Source organism: Rattus rattus, chromosome 5 (assembly GCF_011064425.1).
Source record: "Rattus rattus isolate New Zealand chromosome 5, Rrattus_CSIRO_v1, whole genome shotgun sequence".
Classification (NCBI taxonomy): Eukaryota; Metazoa; Chordata; class Mammalia; order Rodentia; family Muridae; genus Rattus; species Rattus rattus.
The window spans coordinates 157,180,967-157,195,062 of NC_046158.1; the positions used below are offsets into that span (position 1 = coordinate 157,180,967).

General features: G+C 56.9%; 1 protein-coding gene across 3 annotated transcripts; it reads right to left on the reverse strand.

Moving 5' to 3' along the window:
- Positions 1-5,052, reverse strand: Hrh3 (histamine receptor H3). 3 transcript variants are annotated; one of them, XM_032904931.1, is made up of 4 exons: positions 4,466-5,052; positions 3,301-3,467; positions 1,595-1,998; positions 1-1,450 (listed from the first exon to the last, which is right to left on the reverse strand). In XM_032904931.1, exons 1-4 carry the CDS (start codon positions 4,713-4,715, stop codon positions 1,078-1,080), a joined length of 1,194 nt encoding a protein of 397 aa, XP_032760822.1. In that variant the 5' UTR covers positions 4,716-5,052; the 3' UTR covers positions 1-1,077. The 3 variants fall into 3 exon arrangements, with proteins under 3 accessions (XP_032760822.1, XP_032760821.1, XP_032760820.1); XM_032904930.1 differs by having other exon boundaries at positions 1-1,498; XM_032904929.1 differs by having other exon boundaries at positions 1-1,998.
- Positions 5,053-14,096: the final 9,044 nt, after the last annotated feature.

Here is a 14,096-nt window from a genome sequence, read left to right on the forward strand (position 1 = left end):
CCGTAAAAAAATACACTTTATTGTGTTTTCACATTGGCAGAGGCAGCACACCAGGGCACAAGGGCAGCAGAGCATGCAGAAGCCTGAGGCGAGTATACAGGACGAGGCAAAGCATTCCTCCCAGGTGTCGCGGGCCTGCCTGCCCTCCTGCTGACTGTCCTATGAGCCTCAGGACCTTTAGGGCACAGTGAAGAGCCGCTCTACCCCACAACCACCCACCCCCAAATTCTGATTGTACAGACGGGGCAAGCAGGGCAGGGCCATCGTCCCAAGCCTGGGGGCAGGGCAGGCAGAAGCAGCTGGCGCGGCTCAGCCGGAAGCTGCAGCACTGAGGGAGGAGGGCGTGGGAGCCCACACCTGCCAATCCAGCCCCGAGCTCCTCGGCAATTTTGTCTCTCTTGATTAAACATCCAAGGAACATCAAGTTCACAGACGTGTTTTCTTCTCCTCCATCTTCCTGAAAACATCCAGAGTGGAAGGAGCAGAGAAGCTTCAAGTTTCCCGAGGCGCTCGACACTTTGTGGGGCAGAGTTGAAGGGAGAGTGGGGGATAAGGAGCCAGGCTCTGGGATTAAGCAAGAGACAGTGGCAGCAAAGGGCATCGTCCCCAGCTCTTCTGGGAGAGAGGAGGTGTTGCAAGTGTGTGGCGGGCGGGTGTTTGGCGGGTGTGAGCACATGCAGGGCGCACGCACGCATTGCCAGGACCGGAGCCGGGAGCACACACCGAGGTTTGCATTAGGGAGGACACCAACCACTAAGTATGCAAAAGGGGACATCACTGGCACTGCACTGTGGTGTGTGTGTGTGTGTGTGTGTGTGTGTAGGTGGAAGGCATGCCTGGGACTCCTGGATTGTCTCTTCTGTGGTGAAGGAGAATGTGGCGGCAGAGCTAACCAGCACACTCTAGCTCCACCAACTAGGGCTCTTGGCCCACCTGCCATGCTACCCCACTGCGGGGTTGATGATCTAAGAGGCCGCCATGGCATTTGGAGTGGAGCATGGACCAGGCCCCGCCCATGCTCGGGCTGCCCACTCAAACAAGTACAAGAGCCTGGCCTCAGAAGGGTGGGGCAGCTGCTCACTTCCAGCACTGCTCCAGGGAGCCGTGGGGCTGGACCTTGAGCTTCTGGGGGCAGAGGAGCTTGGTGAAGGCTCTGCGGAAGCTGTAGTGGCACAGTGGGTAGAGGACAGGGTTGACGGCCGAGTTGGCCCACAGAAGCCAGAAGGACGTCTCGTACCAGTAGTCGGGGATGCAGCGGCCATGGCAAGCAGCTCGGATGATCATTAGGAGCGTGTACGGCGCCCAGCAGAGCCCAAAGATGCTCACGATGATGGCCAGCGACTTGGCCACCTTCTTGTCCCGCGACAGCCGGAAGCGCTGGGTGATGCTCTGGGACACCATCTTCATGCGCTTCTCCAGGGATGCTGAAGATGCTGATGGCTTGGAGCCCCTTTTGAGTGAGCGTGGCCTCTCAGTGCCCCTTGAGGAGCTGCCAGAGCTGGAGGTGGGCGAGGCAGCAGCACCTCCACCACTGCCACCCCCGAGGGCAGCCTCCCCAGCCTCAACACCAGGGCCTGCCTCACCCACCCCATACCTGTGCAACGGCATAGCCTCGCCATGCCCTTTTGGCCAGCAGCCCCAGCAGCTGGGGGGAGCTGGAGGTGGCGAGGGCTGGGCATCTGGTGGGGGTTCTGGGCCAGCTTCACGGCCCCCATCAAGCCGAAGGCGGGTGCGCCTCTGGATGTTCAGGTAGATGCTGAGGTTGAAGAAGGTAACGCTGAGGAAGGGCGTGAAGAACTCGAGGGTGGAGGCCGTGATGAGAAAGTACCAGTTGTAGAAGAACTCAGCATAGCAGTGGCCCTCGGGGATGGAACTGCCACCAGACAGGTACTCCCAACTCAGGATGGCAGGCCCATACAGCAGGAAGGCCAGCACCCACACCAGTGCCATCTTCCGAACGGCCCGTCTCGTGTCCCCCTGCTGGGCCCTGTAGGAGACCTGCAGTGGGTTGTACAGATCAACAACAGGTCAGCAGCACTGGGCTGGAGGCTCAGAGAAGCCTCAGCTTCCAGGTCTGCCCAGGGTAAGGTGCCATATTCCTTCTCTCCCCTGCTTGTGTCCACTGCCTGCCTGATGCCCACGCACTCTTCCCAGAGCCTCGGAGCCTACCACGACCAGTCAGAATCCTGTCTCTTCACCATCCTCCACCAGCTCCATGGGGTCCCCCTGCCTTTGCTTGCACCACTGGCACTGGCCACACCCAGAGACCACACACAACTGTTTCTGATGTGAGGCTTCTTGCAAGGGCCAGAGAGCTGTCTTCAACGGTTTGCTGTGCTGAAAAGGAAGGGCTTTGTCCCGACTCTGCACCAGTATTTCCTTCCTCTCACTACTGGAGCTGAGAATACAGAAGGGAAACCTGCTGACCCATTGCTAGAGAGGCCCCCCCCCCCCGCACACACACACATGAGGGAATTAATGGCTAGAAAAGGTAGGGAGGTGGGGCTATCTAGTCTTTTCCAAGGAACAAACTAAGCTCCAAGTGCATCAAATAAGCAAGGGGCAGAGTGGCAGGAGGGGCCAAAAATCCTGCTGAGGGGCCTCAGAGGCACAGCTGAGACAAGTGTCCTTGACAGCCACCTTGGGAACCACAAGCTAACTACAGGTCTAGGGCACACCTGCCACATGCCAGCTTTGTACCGGGTGCCTCAGTCACAATAATAGCCCTGTGATTGTGTCACTGTCTTGCTGGTTCGCGGGGATGGTAGAAGGGACCTAGGGAAGCTCGAGAGGGCTCTGTGCTGGTGCTCTTTGCCACTGATCCTCAGGATACATTTGGACAAAGCCTGGAGTGAGTGAGCCACCGAGAAGAGTTGAAGAAGCGGCAGCTGAAGCCCCACTCCACGCCAGTGTCCGCTGACCCAGGGCTATCTTACAACAGCCATTTAAGGGAACTTGTGCAGCTAGGAGCTGTGGCTTCCTGGTGTTCTATGTGCACACCTTCATGTACACAAAAGTGGGAAGGATGAAGACCCTCCTTCAGTTCCAGGAACCCTGAACCTGCCCAGAATAGAGGTTGAACCCTTACACCTCTTCCTGCAGGAGTATGGAACTCCAAGCTGACCTCCTGTCTCATGCTAGCACTACTAGCTAGCAGTCAACAGTCACTGAAAAATGGCCCACATGTCAAAAGGGAGCAAACCCACCAGATATCTGCCTACGACCCAGGGGCAGCCATACCCTGTCCACTGCTCTCCAACACACAGAGTAAAACTCTAACGCCCACATCCCAGAACTCACAGCTCGAGTGACTGACAGGAATCGGTCATAGCTGATGAGTACGATGTTGAAGACCGAGGAGGCACACAGTAGGTAGTCTACCACCAGCCACAGCTTGCAGAGGCCCCGGCCGAAGGTCCAACGGCCGGTCAGCACATAGGGTACGTACAATGGGATGCAGAAGGCACCTATGGGAAAGCAGCTGTGGTGGGACCATGGCTCAGGATTCGGGATCAGACTGACCACATGGAGAGAGGGCAAAGCCTGGCCTTCATAGGGTAGCCACCTTTCTAGGATCAGTACTCTATCTCATTTATCCTCCTAGTCACCCTACAACCGGGCAGCTGCCAGCCTCCAGCCCACCAATGTCTTTCTGGACCTGGCGGCAGGAGGAAGGACCTCCATGCGGGGACTGCTGGGCACAGAACCTGGGCTTCTCCCAGCCCTACCAACCGCCAAAAGAGGGGAAAGGGATACATGTCCTCCCTGGCTTGACTGGCTCTGGAGCTGATCATCCAATCCCTACCCTTGCTGTTGGACAGCCTCCCTTCTCAGCTTAAAAACCGAGAAAGCTTTTCTCTTGGCTTAAAGGGTTCTTGGCTGCAGCCGCGCCAGCCGCTCTCACCGCCCAAACCGGCTTCCAGCGTCTGGTAGACGCAGCAGCTCGCAGCCCCAACAGGTGTCTGGCGCTCCGGCCCCCACCGCGCGCCCCGCCCCCCCTCCCCAGTTGGGAGCAGAGCTTGGACACGTGAGAACGAGCTCCTCGGAGCATTTCCCTCATCTCACCCCCGCCTTGCCCACGGTCCCCTTCCTCAGTACAGCTCCCCAAATCCCCTTTCCATGTCCCCTCCCCCCCAGCGTCCTCCCATCATCCTGAGTCCGGCGCCGCTGCCTTTGTTTGGTTCGGCGCAGGAGCCAGCGCTGCACCGGCGGTCGCTGCACCTTGCGCCTTGCTGAGCGCCCGCCGGCTGCGGCAGCCTCCCCGGGGACATCCCTACCCAGCCCCCGTCCTGCGGCCCAGGAGGCGAGGAACTTCGCCCGCGCCCACCATTCTAAGGTTTCTAGAGCTCCTCTCCCAAGGCCGAACCCCCGAGAAGCCACCCTAGGTCGAAGCGCTAAGCCCTATTGCCCAGCCCGGGCTCCGCGCCCCTGGACTCTGGCAGCGGACGGGGTCTGGGGGCTTTACCCACGAGGAAGTCGGAGATGGCGAGGTTGAGCAGAAAGAAGTTGTTCTGGGTGCGGAGGCTCGAATCCGCCACGAAGGCGAGCATGACCAGCGCGTTGCCCAGCACTGTGGCCACGATGAGCAGCGCCATGAGCGCAGCCAGGACAGCGGTCCAGGCAGCCGAGAAGCCGCGCGCCCCGCCTGCAGCCGCCGCCTCTCCGGCCAGAGTGCCCGACGCGTTCATCAGCCCGTCGGGCGGCGCGCGCTCCATGGCCCAGCAGGCTCACACGGCTGGGGGACACCGGGCAGGGCACGGGCGGAGAGCTGGGCGGCCGGGTGGGGCCCCCGCTCGTGAGCCTAATATTTGCCGGCTCTTCGCCCAGCCCGGTTTTCCGGGGGGCGCCCGGAGCATGGTCCGCGGGGCCGGAGCAAGAGCCGGGGCTGGAGTCTGGGAGGGCGATCCAGAGGGGGCTGGTGTCGGAATCTGAGCGGAGTGGGGCGGGCGGCGCGGCTGCTGCAGCGAGAGCAAAGCCGAGCTCCAGCCGCCCGCGGTGCGTCGGTGCACCCCTAGCTCAGCGCGCAACCGAGTGCGCCCCGCGATCTGCCCGCCGCCCCCCGCGCCCCGCGCAGAGCCCCCGCCATTGGCTGGCGCCCTCGCCCCGCCTCCGTCCCGCCTCCGCCCCGCCCGGCGCGGGCAGCACCACGGACAGCGCCGCGTGCCCGCCGGCCGACTAGAGCCCCTACCCGGGTGCGCACCGCGGCTGGCGGAGAGCCCGACTCGGGCAATAATCAGCTACAGGGTTGAGACCATGTCTAAGGTCGCACCTAGAAGCTGGTGTCTTGCCTATCCGTTTGCCCTCGTGCCCTCGCCCCTGGTGACCCTTACCCGACCCTTGTCCGTAGCTCCTAAGCTTGTGAGGACCTAGGACAGTGCCCGGGTGGGGTGAAGAATGGCTGCCTGCAGCTCTAGGGAACTTGCGCCCCAGGACTCCCTTTCGCATTTTGCTTTGTGCAAGTAGGTTTCTGGGGTAAAAGATGTCCAAAGAAGGATTGGGGAGGGGTCCCTGAAAGTGATGCCGGGAATAGGGGTTCTCTCCAGCCTTATATGCACAGAATCGTGGGTCTCAATCTCCACGTGGTTAGACAGAGCTCAAAACAGGGTCCAGGGTGACCTGCAAGGCACACACAGATGTGGAGTTACATAAGGGAAGAACGAGCCTGAGCGGACCCAGCCCAGAGCTGAGCACATTCACCCAGAACTCAGCAGCAGTGGGTGGAGGGGCGACCCACAAAGCAGCTTGGTTCAGGCCATGAGTGCTCCCTGAGATACCTCAGTGGGGTGGTCACTGCTGCAGGGGCCAGGTGAGGTCACTGAGTTCTAGGTGCAGCCAGGGTGGTGGCAGCTGCGTTAGTGCCTGTGGGAGGGGGAGGAGGAAAGCCGCCGGCCCCCCTCCTCTGACACAGATACTGGAGGTCAAGGACAGAGTCAGCAGCAAAGGCTCCCTGAAGACAGACAGACACACCTACGCTCTGACACACAGACATTCACAGTCACGGAAACAGTCACCCAGCATCATGCTGGGACCCACGAATAGTCAGACAGCAGACAGACAAGGAACAGTGCCCGAGGGAGAGGGAAGCAGTGACTGTCCTCTGTCACCAGCAGCACACATCAGTGGATACCTCAAAGTGGACAGAAATGTGGACTGTGTGGGTGTGGGGGGAGGGGGACCCCAGGCGTCACTCCAAGCACCCCATACTGACAGGCAGGGGCTGGTCACGTGAGGACCCGCCCCTCCCCCACCCCAAGTGGTTCTCTGAAAACTTTGGGCAGTGGGGACTGGCATTTCTCTGTTCCAGCCTTGGGGATGCTGGCAAAGAGGAGCCTCCACCCCATGCCCTCAGTCTCAGCCCCTCGAGGGCACCCCCCGAAGAATCTTCTATGGGGGAGGGGTGAATTCCAACATATCCTCTTCAGAAAACCTTTTCTGATCTGCTCTTACAAGCAAACCCTTAGGCTCTCCTCCACAGCACACGGACTTGTCCAGAAGCCGTGCTAGGTTCAGGCACTTAACTCCAGGGTGGCCACCGCACTGTGTGTGTCCTGGAACTGGACAGCAAGGTCCAACTGAGCTAGTGGGCACAATCAAGCTAGCCCTTTGAGTCTGCCTGTGGTCTGAAGTGCTTGGCAGGGCTCACTCTCCCAGCACTGTCCAGCACCTCCAAAATGCTTCTCTCCCAGCTGCTCTCTCTCATTCTTCCTGAGAAAGCGACATGTTGTTCGGAGCTCCCAGAGCCCTCAGGGAATGGGGTTGGGGGGGGATTTAAAGGGATCCTTAGATCTCATTAATGGCTGGAGCCTCAATGGTCCCATCTTGACACAGGATTGAGGGAAAGGGTCAATAAAAGTTTGTAAAAGTCCCTGTAAAGTCTCGGCCAGTCCTAGTCTAAACTGCCCTGGTATTGGTCATTACTCTGACCAGGTCTAGCAATGATGAGTGGAGGCTGTGACCCTATGAAGAGCTCAGGACTGTGTAACATGGAGGCCCACATGCTATGTCTCCCTTCCTTCCCCCAGACAGCCGCTCCTGGTGCTCTCTCACTATTCCAGCCACTGGGCGGACGCAAGTCAACCTCACTGCCCCACGGCTGTCTATGGTGCTGGTGTACTGTGTCATGGAATGCTCAAACATACATAAAACAAACATGCAAACCAGGCAGCATGCCCTTGTCCTACACGCCAGCTTCCTGCACTCTCGTAGGAATTCCGAAGCAGCCAAACTCCATAACGACACTCAGCTAGGGTCACTTCAGACTCTACCGCTGAAGGTTCGGCTGTGTGCTCTTGGAGGAAGCTACCCGAGCCTGGAAATCTCCCTCCACATATGCAGACCAGAAGAAGCAGGAAGGTTGAGTTAGCCCAGAGGTTTGATAAGGACAGCGGCTGGTGGTGATGAGTGCCCCCTCTAGGCCAGACTCACTGCTTGCAGGCATGACCTCATTAGGCCCCCCAGACACCCTATGTCAGTGTTTCTCAACCTAGGGGTTACGACCCCTCTTGGGGGAGGAGTCACATATCAGATATCCTGCATATCAGATGTTTACATTATGATTCGTTACAGTAGCAAAATTACACTTATGAAGTAGCAACAAGATAGTTTTATGGTTGGGGGTCACGGCAACATGATGGCATCATTAGGAAGGTTGAGAACCACTGCTCTATGTAGAGTCACTGGCATAGGGCCACACAGACCTAGAGTTCACCCTCTCAGGGGCCGTAGTCCTGGTTCAGCACTGAGACAGAGCTCCTGAGGCCAGCAGAAATACCAGTGTGGAAAGCATGCGGGCAGAGGGACTTGGCTGGCCAATTGGACCAAGGCAATGCATAAATAAGAAAGGTCATTATGAGGCAGCCTACCCTGGAGGATTTTCCCAAGAAGAGCTTTGTGTGGGAAAAGGGACACAAGGCCAGAGGTGATGACCACTGTCCTGGTGATCCAGGAGCTTTGGAGGGAAAGGCCTGTTGATGGAGATAGGGAACCCTGGCCCAGGATGATGTGGCGGCCATGCAGTATAAGCATGGCAATTTGTGTATCACACGTAGGCAGACGCCCACCAGAGTGTACCTTACAGACTGGCATGTTACCACAGTGCAGTGGCCACACTGGAGGCTCCTGTGGGCCCTAAGGCTGTGATCCCATATGCTAAACTCTTGTTTTTCTGAATGCCTGGCCATGGACCCATCCCAGAAACAAGCTCCAAGCCAATAGCCCTCATACCTGGTAATGAGCTAACTTTGTGGCCTCCTTCTCCTGGTTCAGGTCACCCTTGCTAAATCAGCCTATACCACCATGCAAGAGCTTGCAGAGTCCCCCACCCATGGGCACCGGTACTACATATGCAGCATCTAGCGGGGAGACCGGTTTCTGCAAAAGAGGCTAGGAGTGATCCCAGACCAGTTACCCACACCCCGAAGAGCAGCTGCATCCTAGGCTGCAGGGTCAGCCTCCTGTAGGCACAACAGGCTGGGGACAATGGCCTATAAAGGTACTTGCCTTCCTGTAGGATATATGGTATGGATCGGAGGCACTACTGTGGTACTGCACTTGCAGGGGACAGGCACAGTGTCTGGGAGCTGGAGTTGGTGACAAAACAATAGATAAAAAGCCACTCCTAAAATCCCTTCCATTGACCGACCCATCAGGGAATATGTTGTTCAGGGATCTTCTGGTATAGGAGTCCTCATCTCCGAAGCTCCTCAGGCCCAGGGACCAGCAGCTAAGGACATCAGGGAGTGGCTCTGGCCACCTGCCCAGGTCCTTTTCATAGGCCACTGTCTTCACCTCCAGCCCTGCCTTAGCTGGTGAGCCCCACTTCGACTGGGGCCAGATTCTGACTTTTAAAGGGATTCCCCAGTGATAAGAGGTCACTAGGTCACAAATGTAGAGAGGAGAGGAGAGGAAGGAAATAGAGGTTTGGGAGAGGGAATAGCGGCCAAAAAAAGGGTGGCCTAGTCTAACGCAGCCAGGCTGAAGCACAGAAAGGGGAGAGGCTTCTCATCTCATTCTGTGGACAGGATACTGATGTTTCCTTGGGGTGGGTGGGGAACTCCAAGAGGGTTCGAGAGGCATCTTAAAGGTCGTTGGCCACAGTGGGGTTAACTGGGCAGGTGGAGGGTAGATGCCCAGAGCCAGCTAGAGGCAGTTGTGTAATGAAGTCCAAGTGGGGACCTGAAGACTTTGGATGTCTTTCAAGCCTGGAATAAGCTGTGGGGGGGAAGGGGAAGAAAGGTGCAGCCTACCTCCAGAGTTCAGGGAGTGCAGTGTTTGCAGCCGTGAGCGGGGATCTGGGTGTTGGGTGTTACAAGACTGAGGTGCGGTCACACACAAAAGGATAGTTGGAACGCACACCTGGGGACCAGGGCCAGAGCAGCTCTGGGCTAAAGAAGCCAGTGCAGGTCACAGCCTCGGCTTGGCTAGCGCCATCCTCTGGCGCTGTCCCAAGTGGCTTTCTGCCTCTAGCTTTTTTCCTCATTGCCAGAAAAGACCTTTCTCCCTTGAACTAAGGGCGAGACCGGTGCTGCTGGCCGCGGAGCTCTCTGCCTGTGCTGTGTAGGAACACTGCTCACTAATGAGAAATAACGAGAGAACAGGAACCACCAAGGGCTGGTTGAAGGGCAATCGTCCGGCTTGTTGTGGGCAAGGCGCTTGCCAGGCCCTGGTCTCTAGCCGCTTCATTTCCTCAGTGGAACTGCTGTCTGCTGTCTCCTGCAGGAGCTTATTTGAATATGGGAATGCAGATTTTTCTTTTTTTGTTCCTTGTCGTCCCCCCCTTCCAACCCCCCATCCCGTGACATTCTGAGCCAGCTCCCGGTGCACCCTGATGAGCTCAGGACCCAAATGTGATTTAAAAAAAAAAAAAGGCATCTGAGGCCATGATTCAGAACAGACACAGGGGCTGGCCCTCTCCATGCCCCCTTTGGGGACCAGGTGTCAGGAAGGAAAAAGGAGATGGGAGATGGAGTTGCTGTTCAGTTGAACGTGGTGACAAAAGCCAACTGAAGAAGTCCTTCAAGAAAGACATGGCTGATGTTGCCTAGGGCTCAAAAGTCCAGGGAAGATGAGACGCTGGGTGCTCAAAGAACAACTTTCCTTTCCAGCCTGCTTCCCCCGTGTTTGCTTCCTTCTCAGACTGTCCCTGAGATCTCTCCCTGCGGCTCCCTGCAGTTCCTGTTCCCTTCTCCCTGTCTTAGAGTATGCCTCTGTGACAGCCATGGTGTGGGTGCACAATGGCCAGGGAAAGAACAGAGGAAGGGAGCGTTGGCAAACCCAGCTGCAGTCAGTCACCCTAGCATCTGCCCTCGGGATCACCATTCAACCAAGTACCCTGTGCCGGTGTCAGGAGCTCACACGCTGTCCCTCAGAGACAGGATCTCGACACAACAGGAACTGTAGTGGGGTTCTTGGGGGACAGCCGTGCCAAGTTTCCGAGAACCTGGGTCCACTCTGTCCATTGGGTAGAGTACGGAATAGGGTCATACAGAGAGTGTGACATCAGTCTCCTGATGTACCAGCGGACAGTGAGGCTGCTGGAGAGGCCGTGGTGGCAGGATGGTGGACTGTGTCTTGGAAGGCCACCTGTTCCCTGAGATGGGGCCACTGATGATGCTAGCTCTCATGGAGTCTGGGCAGGTGATGAGCATCTGTAGCCATTTGACCTCAGCTCTGGAACATGCAGACATCTTGTCCTTTGGGTGCTAAGTCCAAGGCAACCACAACAGGAAAGCCAGAGAGAAGTGGAGGCAGCCCTCTTCCAGAGACCCTTCAAGGCTCCCGGGCAGAGTGTGGGTTCCTGTGGGGCTCTACGATGGTATGGAGCCTAGTCCATGGCCAGAAGCCTCTACCCCTTTCCCCGGAGTGTTTGGTAGAGCCTCCCAGACTATGGCAACAGTATGCCAGTTCCCACCCTCCTTGTGCCAGTGCTCTTTTGGGGCCATTGGGCTATGGCTTGTTCTAGGCAGCTGTGAATGGTGAATGTCATGCAACGGAGGGGCACTGGCCAGCTCTCAGACTGCTTTGTCTCTAGAGATGGGGACAGGTGTTATGATGGAGGGCCTTGCTCTGGAGAGAGAGGAGGCGCAGCCCCTTGTGATCGTCTCAACTCTACCTGTCCTCACAGGGTCCTCTCCCAAAAGCCCAGATGGCACCCACACTAAACCCCTCCATGCCCTTGGCCTGGTTCCTGCTAGGTAGGTCTAAGTCGTTCCTCTATCTGGAGTCCTTGGGTGGTGAGAGGTTTGAGACAGGAGTTCCCTATATAGTTCTAGCTACCTGGAACTCATTCTGCAGACCCGATTGGTCTTAAACTGAGAGATCCACCTGTCTCTGCTTTCTCGGTGCTGGGATTAAAGGTGTGTACCATTATGTCCAGCCTCTGTCTGGACTCTTGATCTGTGGCTGACTGTGGCTGCTCACCTGCTGTCTGGGCTCCATACTCTGTACATCTGACTACCATCATAACCTTGTGTGGCCTGAATGTTACGTCACCTGATATCTCTGGGTTCCTGCCCTCTGTTTGACCATCTTCTGGACCCCACCGCAGTCACTCCACATATGACGGCACCATGACAAAGTGACTCTTGCCTCTGTCGTAGACCCCAGTCTAATGGTGCAAGACTAGATGGTCAAGTCGGGGGCTATCAATACCAGGCTACTCCATGTAGCCAACCGGTGCCTTCCATGTAGCACCTAAGATCATGGGAGGACCAGGCATCCCCTGTCCGTTCTTCCTCTGCTCTGGGTGTGGGAGAGTCTGCTGAACTGGCTCGCTGGCCTTGTCCTGGACTCTAACCTGGGCCAAAGAGCACTCCACCCCACTGGAGCATGGATGCTAGTGGGGGCAGGTGCTTATCTCTTCCCACACCCCATAGGAAATCCCCTCCCAGTCACATACCTTCAGGGTCAGCCCATCAGCACCCCAGAGGGTGCCCTCAGGCTTTTTCCAGGGTTCCCCATTGTGCCCTGTGATTAGAGTGGTGGCCGTACTTCTGTGAATATGCCCAGCCCCCAACATCCACCCCAGAGTTATGTGGACTCCCCCACTTCTCTTAGAGCCTTGAGACCTCTCCACAGCCCTCAGTCACACAATAAAACAACAACAACAAGAAAGGAAGAAAGGAAGAAAGAAAAGAAAGAAAAGAAAAGAAAGAGAAAAAGAAAGAAAGAAAGAAAGAAAGGGAAGAAGGAAGAAAGAAAAGAAGTTGAGTGAACGTCGGCTTAGGGCTGCTTGGAAGACCCAGCCCTCATGGAAGACCCAGCCCTCTGTAAGGTGGCTCTGTTTACTCGTGATGTCCCCTGGGAATCCAGGCAGCTCCTCAGGGGGAAGATAAAGATGAGACAAACTGCACAGGGTAGGGCTGTGAATGCAATCAATGCAGGCGAGTCCTTGGACCCTAGAGAGGGAAAGGATGGGGCCTCAGAAGCTCCCGAGGGGGTCGGGGGAGAACGTGTGTCTGGGTGTGGAAGCTGACCAGAGCTGTAGAAACAGGAACATGTGCTATTTCCACAGAGCCCTAGGAAGAAGGCTGGGTGGGTGTCTGAGATCCTTGTTGATACCTGCATCCCACACACACAATCGTCTATTTACCTGACAGGCTCACAGCCCACAGAGCCAGAACACAACAGGAGAACATAAGAGGATTCCTCTAAGGCCCCAGACTTGTCAGAGACAGCAGGGCTGAGGTGCTGGTGGTGGGCTTCAGAGTGGGGACACCTAGGAGGGCTTGCACCGGGTGCTGACAGGTGAAGCTGTAGTTCCACAGAACTCAGCCGGGTGGAGCTAGCGCTTACCTGTTCCGGCTGGGACACGGGTGTGGGTCACGTGGCAGTGCAGAACCTGAGAACTGAGGAGGCTAGACTCTGTCTTTTGGTTGGTTGGTTGGTTGGTTGGAGACAGGGTCTCTCTGTGTAGACCAGGCTGGCTTTTAACTCACAGAGATCCACCTGCCTCTACCTCCCTAAGTGCCAAGACTAAAGGTGTGCCTTACCATTCCTGACATTTTGAAGGAGGATCCCGGCCGAGCGTGCCCAGTGGAGAAAGTTAGCCATTTCATTCACCTTGTAAGAGTGGCTGGTTTTAGGAGCCTAACTGCTACCTGTGTCCCCTTGGTTCTGCTCTCCTGGTGAACCTCTCCCTCGAGTGTGGCACCTTTAGGCCCGTATCTCAATTCACAGTCCAAGGGTAGGTAGTGGGCTCTGTATTCAAACCCTGTTTCTGGCTGTCAAGCGTTTCTGTCTGAGGTCAGCCTGCTGGTGGGGAGGAGTGAAGGTAGCTCCTAGATGGATCCTGTGCAGATGACCAGGTGCCCTCTGAAGGGGTTTCACACACCTTCCAAGCCCCAGGAAAATGAAGGAGCACGGGCAGATGGCAGGTGAAAACCCGTGTGACCTCTGGGCTCTGTCCTACCTGGTTGTGTGGGTTCTACCTGCACCATCTCCTACTGCCAAGGGCTCAGAAGGCCAAGCTGCTCTTGAGGCAAGGGTACTGGGGAAGCCCTGGGCTAACTCTATCTTCCAGGGATGTTCCAGGTCTTCCCCACTGACCTGGGCTACTACCAGAAAGAAGGGCCCTTAGAGCCATGACTAAGGATGTCTTGGGTTTCCTGACCTCTCCCAGCCCTGGCGAAGAGCCCAGCACGAGGCTCTTTATCATCCCCTCCATCTCTTCCCCAAACAACCCCAGCCTGATGGCCTGGCCCATCCCCATATCTGGAGTGGATAAGTCACTGAGCTGGTTGAGGCATGAGCTGTCTGCCCAGCCTGCTCCTTCTATAGGGTGGCTGTAGAGTTTGCTAAACCTGCTATGGGAAGAAGACGTGGCCTAAGATTTTTAAGACGTCAATATCAATGCAGTAAATCCAGCTTGCGTCTCACACACCGGCATAGGTTTGTGCCCAGCGAGAGTATAACATGGTGAGAGACCGCCTCATCCTCTCCACCACAGGTCAGGGGCCAGGCAGGGCTCCTGACCTCTGTGGTACCCCAGCCTGGCACACAGGCAGTGGACACTAGGTCCTTGGCTGTGTCTTTCTCGACCACCTCCCACAAGGTGCGGTAAGGGTGCATACCCCCCAGAAGGACTCCTTTCCCCTATG